Source organism: Epinephelus lanceolatus, chromosome 5, assembly GCF_041903045.1.
Source record: "Epinephelus lanceolatus isolate andai-2023 chromosome 5, ASM4190304v1, whole genome shotgun sequence".
NCBI lineage: Eukaryota > Metazoa > Chordata > Actinopteri > Perciformes > Serranidae > Epinephelus > Epinephelus lanceolatus.
This window is the reverse complement of record NC_135738.1, coordinates 39853145-39869939: the sequence shown is the minus strand read 5'-3', so window position 1 is coordinate 39869939 and position 16795 is coordinate 39853145. Positions and strand designations below refer to the sequence as shown.

Genomic DNA, 16795 nt, shown 5'->3' with positions numbered 1-16795 from the left:
ATTTGAAGAAATTCCCTCAAGGCTTTTTTTGAGATATCACATTCACGAGAATGGGATGGACGTACCAATGGATTGCTTTGGCTATTGCCAGCGCAGAGGCATAAAAATCAAAAGGTAAGAGACATGATTCACAGGGCCCAGGTGATGGTGCTACGTCCCTGTCTTTAATTACAGTGAAGTGTCCGTTTCAGTGTAAAAAACAAACAGCAACAGAAACAAATGCAAGAATTCATACATGTTTATTATGAAAAACATCCAACATTTTGAATTGAATATCTCATATTTCAGATTCCTCCGAGAGGACAAGCTCAACCCTAAAACAGAGGGAAAGACAGACCACACACACAGGAAGGAGAAACTTGGAGAGTGTGTACAAGCCACTAAATATCACAGAGTTCTTCTTTGGATCTCTAAATAAAACCAAAGTATAAATAACTTAAACAAATAAGAAGATAAACAGTTTAAAAAAAAACGAAAGAAAGAAAGACAATGTTTGTGATTTCTTTTTTGCCTTAATGCCTGCATTAAGAAAATTGAGAGATGGAGTATCAACCAAGGTTTTTACATGGGTAACCATCTAAATAATGGTTTAATGATACATTGGGTTGGTGGAGTGAGTAGTGAGGACAGGGCGGTCACTTTCTACCTACAACCTAGACACTTTTACAATCACTCCCTCACTAATGTTTCTTAACCTGAGCACACTGTTGGAATCCATAAGGATATAGCTGAACTGCAGACATGGCAGATTTTATGAGAACTCCCAAGGGTGATGTTATTTCTAAGATTTATCAGGGACACAGCTTGATTGGACATCATCTAGCTGTAGTACAGACATAACCAATAAATTCACGACTTAGAGGTTTCCAAAAGCATACAATGAGCCTGGGGGTGCCCATCTCAAACCGTACTTCTGCCTCTGACCGTCCACCCATCTAACCTCTTATTGTACTGGTTGACACCCAGTGCTCTATCAGTTCCCACTGGTTCCACCACCCTCTACACTGTCAGACTCAAAGATATAACAGCCACTATGCTCCCACATGTTCTAATGCCTCTCTCTGTCCCTCCATCCGCCTCAACCCCTCATTCAGAGTCTTTAATGCGACTCCACTACTGCATCTCATCTGCTGGACTCTCTCACATAACAATATCCAACTCAGCCAAGTCCCAAAAAACACACCACTTATCACACCAAAGTGTCCTTAGGTAAAGAGTATGTTTGCCACATTCTTCAACTAATTAAGCACTGGCTCACGAGGCCAGCTGACTTTGCATGATCAGTACACTGAGAAAAATTAAAACATTTAAGCTGTTCTCCCCAGTCTCCCATGAGAAAGTAATTCTCTGACCTTATCTGAATTAAGTCCTCCCAAATACCCAAACATCAGGATAAAAATCCTGCATTGTCTTTGTTGTACCATGAGCTTGATGACTTGGTTTGCTTTTTGTTAATGACGCTGTAGGAAGTCTTCAATAACTTTTTTCATTTAAATTTCAACTATTATTTTGAGCAAAAATGTTTCTTTACTGTAAAACTTCTTGTAAAATGTTACAAACACATGGCTATCAAAATGACCAGTTTTCTTAGCTCATGTAAACTCATCAAAATTCTTAATATGTCAGACTGAGAAAAAAGCATTAATTAACAAAGAGGGTTTTTTTTCTTTTGCTTTGAACAAGTATAATAAAACCGTTGAGTGCACTAAAGGTAAAACACACTGGAAAATGAAATGAGCTTCTAGTTGCACAATATAAAAAAATAAAAGGGCTTGAGTCGATCCACATTCAATGTATTTAACCCAGGAAGTGGATTTACTTACCAAAAAAAAAAAAAACCCCAATAAAAATAACAATAAAAAGGAACACATGAAACAATGCAGAACTAAAGCAACAAAAGTCCTCAAAACTCCCAAATTTCTGGAGACGTTTTGCAATTTCCAACTTAACTTGACATAAAATAGCCTAGCGCTGCTACTACTAGCTCATAACAAAGCTGAAAGATGAACACAAATGAATACATATACAGAGGTGAGAAGTAATATAAAAAGTAAACATCATGACTTTCACACAAACAAAACAATACAATAACAAAACATACCATTTCATTACACTAGTGCTGTAACAGGACAGGGAATAGTATTTTGACTGCATTTAGGCTTTGAAAGTCCTTTAATGATGAGGGATATCTGGGCGATTGATCGATCAACAGGTGGATATTAATTACACTGGATTCGCTTTTTTTTAACGGTAGAAGTAACAGAAGTAATATATTACATATGCAACTGATGTGTTTTTGAAGAGGTTGTGAGCTTGTGTCTTTGACATCCACTTGAACAGTAGCATGTTACAGTATGCTGCCTAACATCTCTGTCGTCTTTGGTAAAAACCACATATCTCCTGAATGTCAACTTTTCATGAGCTAAGAAAAAAGCCCTGTTTTCAGCTTTGTGACGAAGCACTGTCAGAAAACCCAGTGGCTTTTTTAACAATTCATTTAGCATACAGAGTAAGAAATGTTACTCAACCTATAAAGGAACTCTTAAATCATTCAGTTTTGCTGAAAAATTCAAAATTACAAAATTTGGAGGTACGTGGTTTTCACTAGACAGTGATGTTAAGTTATGACGACTCTGTGGCACTGAAAAATACACTTAATTTTAAAAGAAAGGGGTTGAAATTAAGGGTCTCCACCTTCATGCAAAAGGTTGGAGTTTATTTTTGCCTGACAGTCACACCACGTCACAAGTCCACTTGGGTGACACCTCCTGGTTAGGTTAAAAAAAAGGATGCTTTTGTACCTAGTTGAGCATGCTACTGTTTGGGTCTATGGCAAGAGACCACCAACATTTGGCTTCACAATGACTTAGACCTGAATCACCCAGTTATTCCTCATCAAAGCGCTGTAAAGAGAGTGCTTTCATGATAAATAGGCTGCATAGGGAACAATAAAGAACATAGGTAGGCCTGTGTTTGGTTTCATGCATATGAAGAAAATCCATGTGGAGAGCAAGTCTGATTGTATCACATAGTGCAAAACCCTCAGAAGACAAAGAACATTTGGATTGCCCCCCCACCCCACCCCACCCGCCTTTTCCACCCGACAGAAACACCCTATCATTTTCTGATTGTTTCCAGAGCCAAAGATAGCAGCAGCCCAGCCACCATAATATACTGGTTGCACTGTAGATTTCTGCAAACCACAGATATATTACATTTGTACATTTTATACATCCAACATTTAGACTGCATATGATCCGAGTTTCTCATTAGAAGAAGGAGGGGATAGTGGATGGTGTGACACCTGGGCGAGACAGCTGCCAAGCAGCAGACCACAGTTCAAGACCAACACGGGTCTTTTTAAGCAAGAGTTTGGGATCTGTCCAGAGTGACAAAAGCAGGTATTTGAACCCAACATTATGTTTTCCTGACCTAAAACCTTGTACCTAACTACACATAAACCACGATGATGCCACAACATAAAACTGAAAATTTAAATGTAAAGAAATGTAAAGTTTAAACATATCTGCTGCATCTGAAACATACAAATGTAAATAATCAGTGGTTTGCATAAACGCACAGTGCCAACATTTATTCTGCCAACTGGGTTGATAGCAGAGTTTGTAGCCATTTGCTCTGTTAGCTGTCCTGCCTCGAGGTTGTTGCTACATAAACCGTTATTTAGTCATGGGCATCTCACAATAGTTATGTTTTACAGGTCCAGTTTGTAGGGTTTAGGGGCATCTATTGGCAGAAATGGTATATCATATTAATAAGTATGTTTTCATTAGTTTATAATCACCTGACAATAAGAATCACTGTGTTTTTGGTACCTTTGAATGAGCTGTTTATATCTACATACAGAGCGAGTCCTCTCCCAGGGAGTCCGCCTTGTTGTTCTAAAGTAGCCCAGAATGAACAAACCAAACACTGGTTCTCGATTGGGCCATTCATGTTTTTGCATTTTCCTGCCGGCCACCGGAGTTCTCCTACATGCTTGGCACACGGGTGAAGTGTTAGTTCTGTAACATCACCGCTAGATGCCACTAGATCCACACTAGACCTTTAAATGATCTTGAATATAATAGTACAGCAAACACTGCTTAACCATTCAACCTGGCATAATTCTCTCTGGATGCTCTCCTCCCACCTGCCCACTTTTAAAACGCGACTCAGTTTCCCAGTCTTTTACCCCATCCTTCCCCCTCTCCCTCCCCCCTCCCTCCATTTCCAGCAAAGTGAACTTTGGTCTAAGAAAACAGCAGGTTTCAGGAAGTGAGCTAGGTATAGTTGGAGTTAACAAGGGCATGTTCACAAATGTGAAGTGTTGCACAACACTGAACAATGCAAAGATATTTTCCTCTCTCTCTTTGTTTTTTTAACAAACTGTCAACACCTCACATTTGATGCATGCTCTACTGGTAATCCTTACCGATAAGCCCCGACCGTGACCCTGAGCCAAACAAATCTCTCTTTTCTCTGCTCCCTCTCCCCTCACTAATGGCCTCCATGCCCCCTTACAGCCTCTCTCCCTCTAATTTCACCATCTTGCTTTAATAGAAAATATACTTTTGGTACTTGATCCATCAAATCATTTTAGACCTGGACAAAAAATATAGAAATTTTTTTGTGAAACACTTAACAAACAACTTCAGTTTTGGATGTGTCACATTTGCATTGTAATGCTAATTCAACTGTTTGAGTTCCTTCCTTTATTCAGCTACTTTTTGCCCAGGTCTGTTGTGTCTTTATTCCTGTTAATCCTTCTATGTTAGGGCTTGCTTCACTTTCAATTCAATCAATTCAGGAGGCTTATTTTCTTCTACATTTAAAAAATGTTTGGCATGTGAAAACAATGATATCAAACCTGTTAGGTAATCATAGTGAACAATTGGTCAACAATTGCAATTTTAGTTGACAAATTTTTTCAGTTGATTGTATTGAAAGGGAACGGACAGCCAGCCCTGTTTTTTTCCTCTTCGCCCTTTCACTACTTCCTGCTTCTCCTTCTCCTTCTCCTCCTCCTCCTCAGCGCATCTTGTGTTCCACGTCAGCGTTGGCCATGTTTGAGCCAGGGCTGGTGTCCTGCTGTCGTCTGGACTGGGGAGAGAGAGGGATGAAAGGATGAAAGAGGGGGGAAAAGAGGAGACATGGGGGAGATAGCAAGAAAGGGATCAAAGAAAGAGACAATAAATTAAGTACAGTTTTCAAGTATGAACTCTTTATAGGTTAAGATACATATTTATATATTGTTGCAACTTTTTTAGTAGTATGACGCATCTACTGTTTATACACCAATTATGAATCCTTTAGTATCAGTAAAAATGGCTAACAAAATGATCACTTGAAAACAACCTAATATCTGCTTTCAACAACTCTATGTTATAGACCAGGGGCAGAGCAAGACTTTGTATACATTCATGGATCAGCCTAAGCCTGAGGGGGTCCGACACTCTGATCCCCCGGGAACTTTTTTCCCCCCATTTAAAGCAGCTGTATCCACTATTTTTTAAGCTATTAGAGACAACAGGATGACTAAAAATATGTCCAATCTGGACATCGTTGGGGAAAACGTGATAGCTGCCAAGGATAAAAATCATCCTGTAAAGCAGGGGTCTTTGGCCTTTTTTAGGCCAAGGACCACCTGGCTGAAAGAGAAACAGACCAGGAACCCCCTACTACATACAGTGGGTACGGAAAGTATTCAGACCCCTTTAAATTTTTCACTCTTTGTTTCATTGCAGCCATTTGCTAAAATCAAAAAAGTTCATTTTATTCCTCATGAATGTACACTCAGCACCCCATCTTGACAGAAAAAAACAGAAATGTAGAAATTTTTGCAAATTTATTAAAAAAGAAAAACTGAAATATCACATGGTCATAAGTATTCAGACCCTTTGCTGTGACACCCATATTTAACTCACATGCTGTCCATTTCTTCTGATCCTCCTTGAGATGGTTCTGCTCCTTCATTGGAGCCCAGCTGTGTTTAATTAAACTGATTGGACTTGATTAGGAAAGGCACGCACCTGTCTGTATAACACCTTACAGCTCACAGTGCATGTCAGAGCAAATGAGAATCATGAGGTCGAAGGAACTGCCCAAGGAGCTCAGAGACAGAATTGTGGCAAGGCACAGATCTGGCCAAGGTTACAAAAGAATTTCTGCAGCACTCAAGGTTCCTAAGAGCACAGTGGCCTCCATAATCCTTAAATGGAAGAAGTTTGGGACGACCAGAACTCTTCCTAGACCTGTCCAGCCAAACTGAGCAATCGTGGGAGAAGAGCCTTGGTGAGAGAGGTAAAGAAGAACCCAAAGATCACTGTGGCTGGACTCCAGAGATGCAGTAGGGAGATGGGAGAAAGTTCCACAAAGTCAACTATCACTGTAGCCCGGGGGCTTTATGGCAGAGTGGCCCGACGGAAGCCTCTCCTCAGTGCAAGACATATGAAAGCCTGCATAGAGTTTGCCAAAAAACACATGAAGGACTCCCAGACTATGAGAAATAAGATTCTCTGGTCTGATGAGACCAAGATTGAACTTTTTGGCGTTAATTATAAGCGGTATGTGTGGAGAAAACCAGGCACTGCTCATCACCTGCCCAATACAGTCCCAACAGTGAAACATGGTGGTGGCAGCATCATGCTATGGGGGTGTTTTTCAGCTGCAGGGACAGGACGACTGGTTGCAATTGAAGGAAAGATGAATGCGGCCAAGTACAGAGATATCCTGGAAGAAAACCTCTTCCAGAGTGCTCAGGACCTCAGACTGGGCCGAAGGTTCACCTTCCAACAAGACAATGACCCTAAGCACACAGCTAAAATGACAAAGGAGTGGCTTCGGAACAACTCTGTGACCATTCTTGACTGGCCCAGCCAGAGCCCTGACCTAAACCCAATTGAGCATCTCTGGAGAGACCTGAAAATGGCTGTCCACCAACGTTCACCATCCAACCTGACAGAACTGGAGAGGATCTGCAAGGAAGAATGGCAGAGGATCCCCAAATCCAGGTGTGAAAAACTTGTTGCATCATTCCCAAGAAGACTCATGGCTGTACTAGCTCAAAAGGGTCCTTCTACTCAATACTGAACAAAGGGTCTGAATACTTATGACCATGTGATATTTCAGTTTTTCTTTTTTAATAAATTTGCAAAAATTTCTACATTTCTGTTTTTTTCTGTCAAGATGGGGTGCTGAGTGTACATTCATGAGGAATAAAATGAACTTTTTTGATTTTAGCAAATGGCTGCAATGAAACAAAGGGTGAAAAATTTAAAGGGGTCTGAATACTTTCCGTACCCACTGTATATTGCCCAAAACTGAGCTGCACTTGAGAAAACTCTCTGCACTTTCGCTGGGGGTCTTTAACTCTGACAGTATGTCACAGTCTCTTGCTTGGCTAAACGATCTGTACAATATCTGTACACTTGGAATAATAATAAAGCTAGCTGGCCAATATGTTTAAGGAGTGCCCAGCTGTTAGCTAACTGCTTCACCTCGCTATTACGGATAGATTCTGCACAGTGACGTAGCATTAGGTACCTCACATGACTGCACAAGGATTCATGGTTACAGCCTATCAATAATGTTGTGTATTGTAAATTACTATTATTTTAGTGAATAGGCTCATTTATCTTTGTTAATAATATGTTGGATTCATGGTAATGTGTAATTCATGACATGTTTTGTTCTTAAACTGTCTTCATCATTCTGAAATACAACAAATGTTGAGGATGACTAATTTTCACTCCTGCCACCTAAAAAGACAAGAAATTGTCTGATGTTACTAATTTTAAATTAAATAACCAAGGTAGGGTAGGAATTTGGTGTAAATACTATGCTGGAGTGGTGCTGATAAATCAGGAGACTCTGTGCTTTTGAGAAAATATTTGGGGCTGGAGCATCAGAAGCCCCCCACCCTCCTCCATGCTCCGCCCCTGTTATATACCACTTATCTGTTGTTGTTTTTTTAACTTCTTTTGAATGCTATGGGTGAATTAAAATAAAATATTAATTTCAAGGGCACAATGGGTAACCAACAAGACCCCAGATGTGAAAACAAATACTACTAATAATCTACTACTGTAGGCTGATGTGCAGAGGCGGCTGGCCAATAGAGGGCGATAGGGCGCCGCCCCTCCTTGAGCCACAAAAGAAAAGAAAGATGATGATAATAAATGTATGATTATCATCATCATTATTGTCATATATATACACACAATATATTAATTATTCTGATCATTTTCACTTGAAACAGCTCGTCCTGCCTCTGAATATCCAATCAGAGGCAGTGTGAAGTCACGTTCCGGCCTTTTGGGGCGATATCAGCCTGGCGGGAAATCACCCCGACTCACTCTCATAGACCTCCATGTAAAATGCTTTTTTTTTCTAAATGCAGGCACTCCAATGCAATCTCTATGGGTTCCAGGAGGGCTTGCCCCAACGTGTTTTCGTCATACGTAAACCACCAAGTATCATTCATGTGCTCCTCAGATGGTCCGATTTGGGAAGTCGTTCTTACTTCATTGTGTGTTCATGAGCATTTAGGTGGTAATGTGGAGACATCATGGACATTACAAAGAAGATGTGTTGTATTTTATCACTCAAAATGTTTAAAAAACACGTCGTCAACCGTTTCTACTGAAATATTGCTTTACGGTCGGAAACTAATTTTTCCGATTATTCCGACATCACATGAGGCAGCGCCACTGCGCAGCGGTCACATCCAAGATCAACATGACTAACGTTTCCAGCTGATCCAAGAGGCTTTTTAACCATATAGGTTATAAAATAACGACGCATAGTGCGTCCAAATTCACACCTGTTCTTCTCTATGGATATTCTCCGCGACCATTAGCGAGAAGCCACGCATATCACGTGAAACAGCGGAACCGGAGCGCAGGACCGGAGCTTTCCAGTGATCACACACATCATTGTGCTGCCATCCCATCACGCTATAAATAGCCTACAGATTAAATGTCTACAAAATAAACACCTGACGAATTTCTTTACAATCCATTATACAGATCTTGTTATCAGTCACTTCATATAGTGAGGAATATCGTATCTTACCATGTCTTAGGCTTGTGTGTGTTTCTCCGTGTCTATCCACATTTGTAGTCTGGCTTTCAAGATGTAAATATCTCCATATTGTCCAGTTGACACTCCATCAAACTTTGTATGACAAGACTAGCACACTTCACCTTTGCGCACCCAGACAACTGCAGCCTAATTATGCACGCTGACAGGGCCATAGTCACCATATACATTGAGGGGGACACGTTCCCCAATGCCCAAAATGCCCCCCAATATATAACTGAAACTGAAAAACAACAACAAAAAACATTCAGGTCAGGTCAAAGAGCAGTGATACTATGTGATGCGCATTGTATTAAGTTGTAGGGTATGCCTGCATTTAATCAGAACACAAAATGAATTTCCACTTAGGTATAATAAAATGTTTTCTGATTAAGACTGACAGTGACTCAGTGAATACCTTACTCAGTTTTATTTGATTAATGGTAAAACAGGTCTCTGTTTACATTCAAAGGTATTTGTGTGGGCAAACTGATGAAAAGTAGTCTGTTGATGACCACAGTGGATTGTTCAGTCATTGTAGAGCCAAATTAATTCAAATTTACCCACTGAACGGGTCACCTCAGCAATCATCACAACAATTGCCCCCCTGAGAAATTTGGCAGGAGTCGCCACTGGTGATGTGAGAGCACCAATGAAGGAAGTTGCAGTTCTACAAAGTGTCACTAGAGGAGGCCAGAGAGTTCTGTCACAGCAGGGCTCAGTGCTGCTGTTTATACACTTTACTGATGTTGATATTTTAGTCAAGGTAGCTGGCAGACAGACAGACAGACAGACAGAGAAACTGGCAGACATGCAGGCTGTCTGACACAGATAACGACACACACAGTCACACCAAGTTGATCATTAGGTCATCATGAGAAGCCATCAGTATGACAAGACTTTTAAATATATTTCATGAGTGGGTGCAGTGTGGTGCGTGTGTGTGTTTATGAGCCTGTGGCATGACCTGCTGCTGCTGTAAAAAAAAAAAGAAATACCTGTGGTTATATGTTTACACTTAAGTGATAGCTGAGGAACATCGGGAGGCAGGGAGAAAGGAGAGGGGGTGACAAAGTGTGAGGAGAGGTGAGGCAGAGAGCAGAGCAGACAGAAATGCAGACAGAGATAGTAAAGGGGTCGCTTAGTTCATCTGGAATGTAGTTTGTGTCATCTCAATGACTCACCATAATAGCAACATACACACAGTCACATGCACACACACGTACAGTATGTCATACTACCATTTTGACTCCTCACAGCCAGACTGACTCCAGTTTCTGTCTGTCTCCTCTGGGAAGCTTCTGTTGCTTTATCAAACTGCTGCTATCAGATATATGTGTGTGTGTGGCTCAGTTATACAGAAGCTAATGCTGTCACTTGAGGAAAACAAAAAAATCTGCTCTGTTTTTCTGAATTTCTGAGATAAACAGGGCAAATGCTTTTATCTCCAGTAAATGCATTACACTTCCGTACAATTAGGACTTGATGTGGAGTTACAATAAACAATATTGATGCAGTGATTCCCAAAACTTCTTGGTCTTGCCCCAATTTTGAAAAAAAGGAAAGAAAAATGGTTATTGAATGTTTTTGAATTTAATCTTGGACCTTGCAGAATTGAAAAAGTCATTTAATTTCATTTAAATTGTTGAAAAATGTTCACTGTTTTTTTCCTTTCTTTTTTTAAACATCTGGTATTATGCAGTGATTCAAAAAGCAATTTAAAAAAAACCCTCATGGCAATTATATTTTAAATTTGCCTGCATCTTTTCTTTCCTGTCAAATCTGTCCACTTCTTCCTGTACGTGTTGCCAGCATCAGAGCACTCTTTTCCTTTTATCGTTCCTAAATTAATCATATTCAGAGACAGAAAGCATTTTGACTTGTCACAGTAGGAGTAGCACAGGTGGAACTAATAACTGTTTGCTGCAGCAATTATTGCAGTGGCATGCAGCAGTTAATCATGTGATTAGTTACACCCGTGTAAGCCAAAGTCAAAATGTCTGCTGGGAGCAAGAGGCCTATTCAACCTGAGTTTCGCGTCACATTTTTGTCATTATGTGCTCAGCAAAATGAATGAAGTATGATGTATAAATTAAAGTCAGAAAACAATGAAGACCAGATGACTTCCTGCTCATTAAAGTCCCTCCTTTTAAGCAAATATTTGTATCTGTTTATAATTTACAATATTAGTTACATGCTATTGAGGTTGGAGGGATTTAAAATACTTTCATATGATGGACACTGATGAGATTTGATCTGCAACAAAATCTGTAAAAGTTGGCCTGTAGAAATGTGGATGTGAACACAGAGGACTTTGAGTTTATGAAGTGGAAAACAAACATAATGCCACTTCACTTTCACTCAGCATCACTGCTGCTGCTGTGTAGTGTTTGTTTTTGCAGAAGGGAGTGGTCTTTGCTAATCATAAGGGCAGGAGAGTTTTCTGTATTGATCCACACACAGATGGAAGCCTGCTAGGCCACTATAGGCTGCTTAACCACAATTCAATACTAGAGTTTGTGTGTGTGTGTGTGTGTGTGTGTGTGTGCTCGGTGACGAACTTAGAGCAGATTTGCTGTATCTGCGAGTTTGTGCACATGTGCCTGTACAGTATCTGCATGTGTGAGTGTGTGTGTGTGTGTGTGTGTGTGGGTAAGTCAAAGCAGGGGGTCTGATGGGGATCAATACTAATGATATATTAATGCTTTCAGTGCCAGCTCATCATTCACCACCAAATCTCTTTCTGCTGAGCACTTGGAGAGTGTGTATGTGTGTGTGTGTGTGTGTGTGCGTACATGTGCGTGTGAGTGAAGTTAAAAGGCGCATTTCTTCTCAATCTATTGCTTCTCCATCCATCATGCTGACAGGTACCTCCTGACCTTGAATGACTGGAATATCACTTCTTTTGGATGAAAAATGTTGTATCTGCCAAAATGACAAGGCCTCTGGAATTATAGGGGAAACAGCTTCATATTCTGAGAGCACCCAGTGAAAAAAAGACTCCACTGCTTTCCTGCTGAGCTTTACTGAAATGAAACTCATCTCAATAAAACAAATGGATTTGAAGTTAGTCAGCCAGTCGGCCCGCGAAGATTCCCCCGCCCTTTGGCGGCTACAGTTTTTGCCCTAGGAGGCTGAAATTTGGCAAAGAGGTCGTGTGTGTATGTATGAGGGTGTGTGTTGCAATGGGAGTGGCCTCTCACAAAAAAGGTGCTTAACTTCCAAATGGATTCTCAGATTTGCACATGATGTTGTAAAGAGACTGGTCATGAACCAAAGGACAGCTGATTAACTGCTAATGCCAGTGGGCAAAAAGGGGCAAAATGTGGACGCGCTTATTATGAATTCACGCTAATTGTTACTGATCATACAGGAAGTCAACACATAAGTAAATCTAATGGTTTCATTTACAGCTGCTGATAAGCTTTAACATCTTCCTTATTCTGGGTTTCAGTGGTATGTTTAAGGAATGTTTTAGACATGTTTTCTCAGACTGAGATACTGGCTTGAAAATGCTAAATGTTTAGATGGTGAATACCACTTGTGGCGACATCAGACAAAACATTGTTACAATTATATTGTATATCAGTCAAGACCTTGTGTGTGCTCTATGTAAATTATACTGAAATGTTAGCCCAGGAAAAAGAATAATCTGCAAGCACATATTTTAATTGATTTTTTTTTCTTTGCCAATCACAGTTGTTTATCAGATGTAGGGCAGGTTTGATACAGTGACTGACAACTTGTGGAGCCTTTGCACTTAATGCAAAATACATGATGATGTTATTTTTGGCTTGCGTGCGAGTGCATCTAGTATGTTCCCAGGTTCCTAAACTTCCCTTTTCAATAATCTGTTGACACACATCAATCCTTCTGTGGTGTTCATGCCACTTTCTTGTCAGTCTTCGTTCCTAAATTTGTGTTGGTTTTTTCTCCATATCAGTACATAAGACATATCAGACAAAGAGCTAATAGACTCAATTGTAGGATTAAAACTGACGAAAAAAAAAGAGTGCATGTGAAGCTTTGGTCTTTGTGCTACCTTAACCTGTTTGGAGATGGGGGAAGTCAGTTTTTATGGATATTTTGTATTAACCTGACCCTTTGAGCTTTTTGTAATCTCAGTCTGTTTAGAAATGGGAATTAAACCTAGCTAATACAGTTTCATTACTCTTAGAGTCATGACTTTAGTCCCCTAGCCTAACTGATGTCATACTATGAAAATACAGAGCTGGGGAACATAAGACCCTTTGTCGTGTCCCAGTTATGTGTCATATAAATCTGGGAAACGTAAGACCCTGGAAACATATCAATGACCACAGTCGCGCACCCTTGAACCAGGGACCCCATAGAGGGAATACTCGAGACCGTTAAGGCATTTTCAAAAACAATCAAGATAGCTGCCGAAGTACTATTTCTAAATTCTGACGGCAAAAATGGCAACACTCATTCACAGACATACTAATGCTACACCATCACAGCTAATCTCATCTCTGCATGCTGTAGACTGTTAACATTTGCCTGTCGCTCAGTGCTACATCAAGTTTTATTGCTGTGATTGGCTGTAAGTTTATGCAATTGTTTCCAGAGGCATTTTGATCTACAGCCGTTGATAGCGTCACATGGGAAATCAAAAATGAACTGAGAGATTCCAGATTAATTCGCATTTGCAAACTGGGCTGACGATGCCAGGCTACTGAAATGTTGTACAAATAGTATTTCTCAAAGATATTATCATTCATGCACGATGCAGGCATGCCAAATGTATGCCTATACTATCGTATAACTGTATGCCAGACCCTTTATGCCATGTCTTGCCTTATTTAACTTCTTCATATTTCACATATTTCTCCTTCTCTGTTTCTGCTATCCTCTCTCCCCCACTGCTCCTTGTGCCACGCTTGTGCGTTTCTGCTTCTCTGCCTGATCATCTATTATTGATTTTCAAGAGCGGAAATCAAAATGTATGTTCTACAAATGTAGACTATAAATATACATGGAATCATCTCAGTTTATTTAACTTCATATTGTGCAACAAATGCATACATGTCTTTCCTTTTCTATATGCCAGACAGACACAAGAAGTTAACAGTACAGACAGATAACTAGATCAGCCAACTGAAGACAAAGGGAGGCAGAAGGAGAGGTGGAGTTCAGACCACAGAAATGCAGAGGCTGAATCTGTGCAGCTATTCAGCAATGCTCGTCAGTCACACCCTGAGAAACAGCTTAAAGCACATCTGCATCTCTGTGACTGCTGTTCCTAGCAATCTGAACTCTAAAATTTGATTCATATGCATATTTATTTTGTTATGAAACTAATTTTGCAACAGCTTGTCTAATCCTCTCTACCAACACTCTATTGACATCGCTACTGCACTGCACTCTGTGTGCCCAGGGCCTCAGTTTAGGAATATCAGACAAATAAACAACCTAAAAAGGACAAGATTTAATTTCTAAGGATTGTGCAGATTATGAGCAAAAATACATGAAGGTATTTTAGAACTTTTGGAATCTGTACAGTCAAACCTGTAGGATTTTAAACTGTTTTCATCTTATGATGTCTCCATAAAGAGATTATAACCATCCCGCATTTATCAGTTTTGTCAGAGAAGAAAAACAGTCATAAGTCATCCAAAATTCTGAAAGTACATGTTTGATCCTGAGGTTTATTCATTTTCGTTAAATTCGAAATCACATCTAGGGAGAGATGCACTGCATGCTGTTAAAAGCACGCTCACATGCTCTGGTAGAGACAAAAATGGATCTGATGTGCCGTAAAAAGAGCGTCAGAGCTAGTGCTTGGATTTAAAATTATTTCTTTCTGTATATAATTGCTCTATCCACAAATGTGTTTACTCCACGGAAATAACACTTACTGTGGTGTGTTTGGTGTTTTGATTGAGTGCATTCATTAGAATGGTCAGGGAGTGAACTAGATGCAAAGAAATGTATTTGATTAAAAACAAAAGAAAAGAAAAAAAGAACACACAGCTAATGGTAAAAAAAATTATAATTTTTGTTTATTTGTCTTATGAATTTATTTGCAAGAAAAACTTTGAAAGCCCTGAAAGGCAATGTGAATCTTTTTCCTGCAGGCAATGTTGGCAAAAGTTTATCTCCTACCTTGGAGACCAGTTTTAAAACTACAACTAGCGATTAAATTTAGACCTACGAATGAATCAGTTTAGATTTATGGTATTCATTACTTTTCTTTTTTACTTTGGGGGCTAGCTGTTTTTCAGTGTTTCCAGTCTTTATCCTGAGCTGGACTAACAAAGAGGCTCCAGCTTCATACTTAACACACAAAAATGAGAATTTCAACTTCAACTTAGTCCATCAAGAAAACTAAAATGTGTTTTTCCCAAAATGTTGAACTACTCCTGTAACTTGACCTTCAAGAAACTTGTTAAAAGAACTATCACTTTACTGTTTAACACAGTTTATTTAAATACTAAGGAAGCCTATGCCAGTGAAAAAATGTGAGGTATGATTTAGTAGAGAAATGGCTAGAGTACTCTCTATGAAACCAGAATTTAATCTAAAGTGGGACAAAGTTTCCATTTTTTTTATTTAACCTAAATCTTTCCCATTACCAAATCAAATGCCTTTTTATATGGGTATATGGGTATTTTGGGGGATAGTGATGGTACTTATATTGATTCAGCCAGAGACACAGGGTTTTCTTTCTCTCCTTGAGCCTCAGGGAGGAAACATGAGATCAGTCAGATGAAAGACGACCTTCAATAAATGCCTCTCTTTCTTTTCTTTCTCTGCTGTCTTTCTGTTCCCCTCATCTGTGTTTGTCTCAGCCCTCTGTTCTCTTCATGTGCTGAGTTCCTGCTTTTCCTTTCTCTTTAATTTGTGCAGGACCATGTGTTGAAAAGCTGTGGTAGGTCTTGTGTGCGTGTGTGTGTGTGTGGGGGGGGGGTTCGTGTCAGGGTGCAAACTAGCTGTGAAATGGTTACATCTTGCTATTTCTGTCTCACGACACACAAGCTTTAAAGGGGACCTATTATGCTCAATTTAAGGTTCATACTTGTATTTTGGGTTTGTACTAGAACATGTTTAGATGCTTTAATGTTAAAAAAAAACTATTTTAGTTATACTGTCAGCCTGAATGTACCTGTTCTAACCCGTTGACTGAAATGCTCCACTTTAGTGCCTGTCACTTTAAGCTTTTCTCCTGAAAAAGCCCAGCCTGCTCTGATTGGTCAGTGTTTTGGGTCTTCCGTATCTCGGCCTCCCTGCACTTTAATTGCAGCTGGAGGATGAATATGTAACAACAAATGTATAACAATAGTGGCACCTTCTACTATGAAAAATTACTAATAAAAGCTTATAAGCAAAAATTTTCATGATTTGCATGATTCAGCAGGATTGATCATAAATCAACAACACTGGCAACCTAGATTGCAAGTTTCCAAGATGTGAGCATGTAGCTACATGTAGCACTGTACTTGCAGGTGGGGAAAGATTATTTGATATAGCAGCACTTGTTCCCATTGGACATTACCAATAAAAGCTCCAGCAGGAACATGATATGAAATCAAAGAAAGATTATCAACACTGGCAACCAAAATGACATGTTTTCCTGACGTTAGCGTGTAGCTACATGTAGCAGTGTCAGTTACAGAATGTAAACAATTGCAACAGAGTGCCTGGAGCAGATTACCATATAAGGAAATCCATTACAAGTTGACATCAGCTTGTCTTA

General features: G+C 39.7%; 1 protein-coding gene across 4 annotated transcripts in view; it reads right to left on the bottom strand.

The window, feature by feature from the left end:
- Positions 1 to 220: 220 nt before the first annotated feature.
- Positions 221 to 16795, bottom strand: part of cbfb (core-binding factor subunit beta) — a 52420-nt gene continuing 35845 nt past the window's right edge. For 2 of the 4 annotated variants that reach the window (XM_033636067.2, XM_033636069.2), the window contains one exon: positions 221 to 5100. In XM_033636067.2, coding sequence (XP_033491958.2) covers positions 5029 to 5100 — 72 coding nt within the window. In that variant the 3' untranslated portion in view covers positions 221 to 5028. The remainder of the gene's footprint in view (positions 5101 to 16795) is intronic. The other 2 variants (XM_033636068.2, XM_033636070.2) reach the window with 1 other exon arrangement.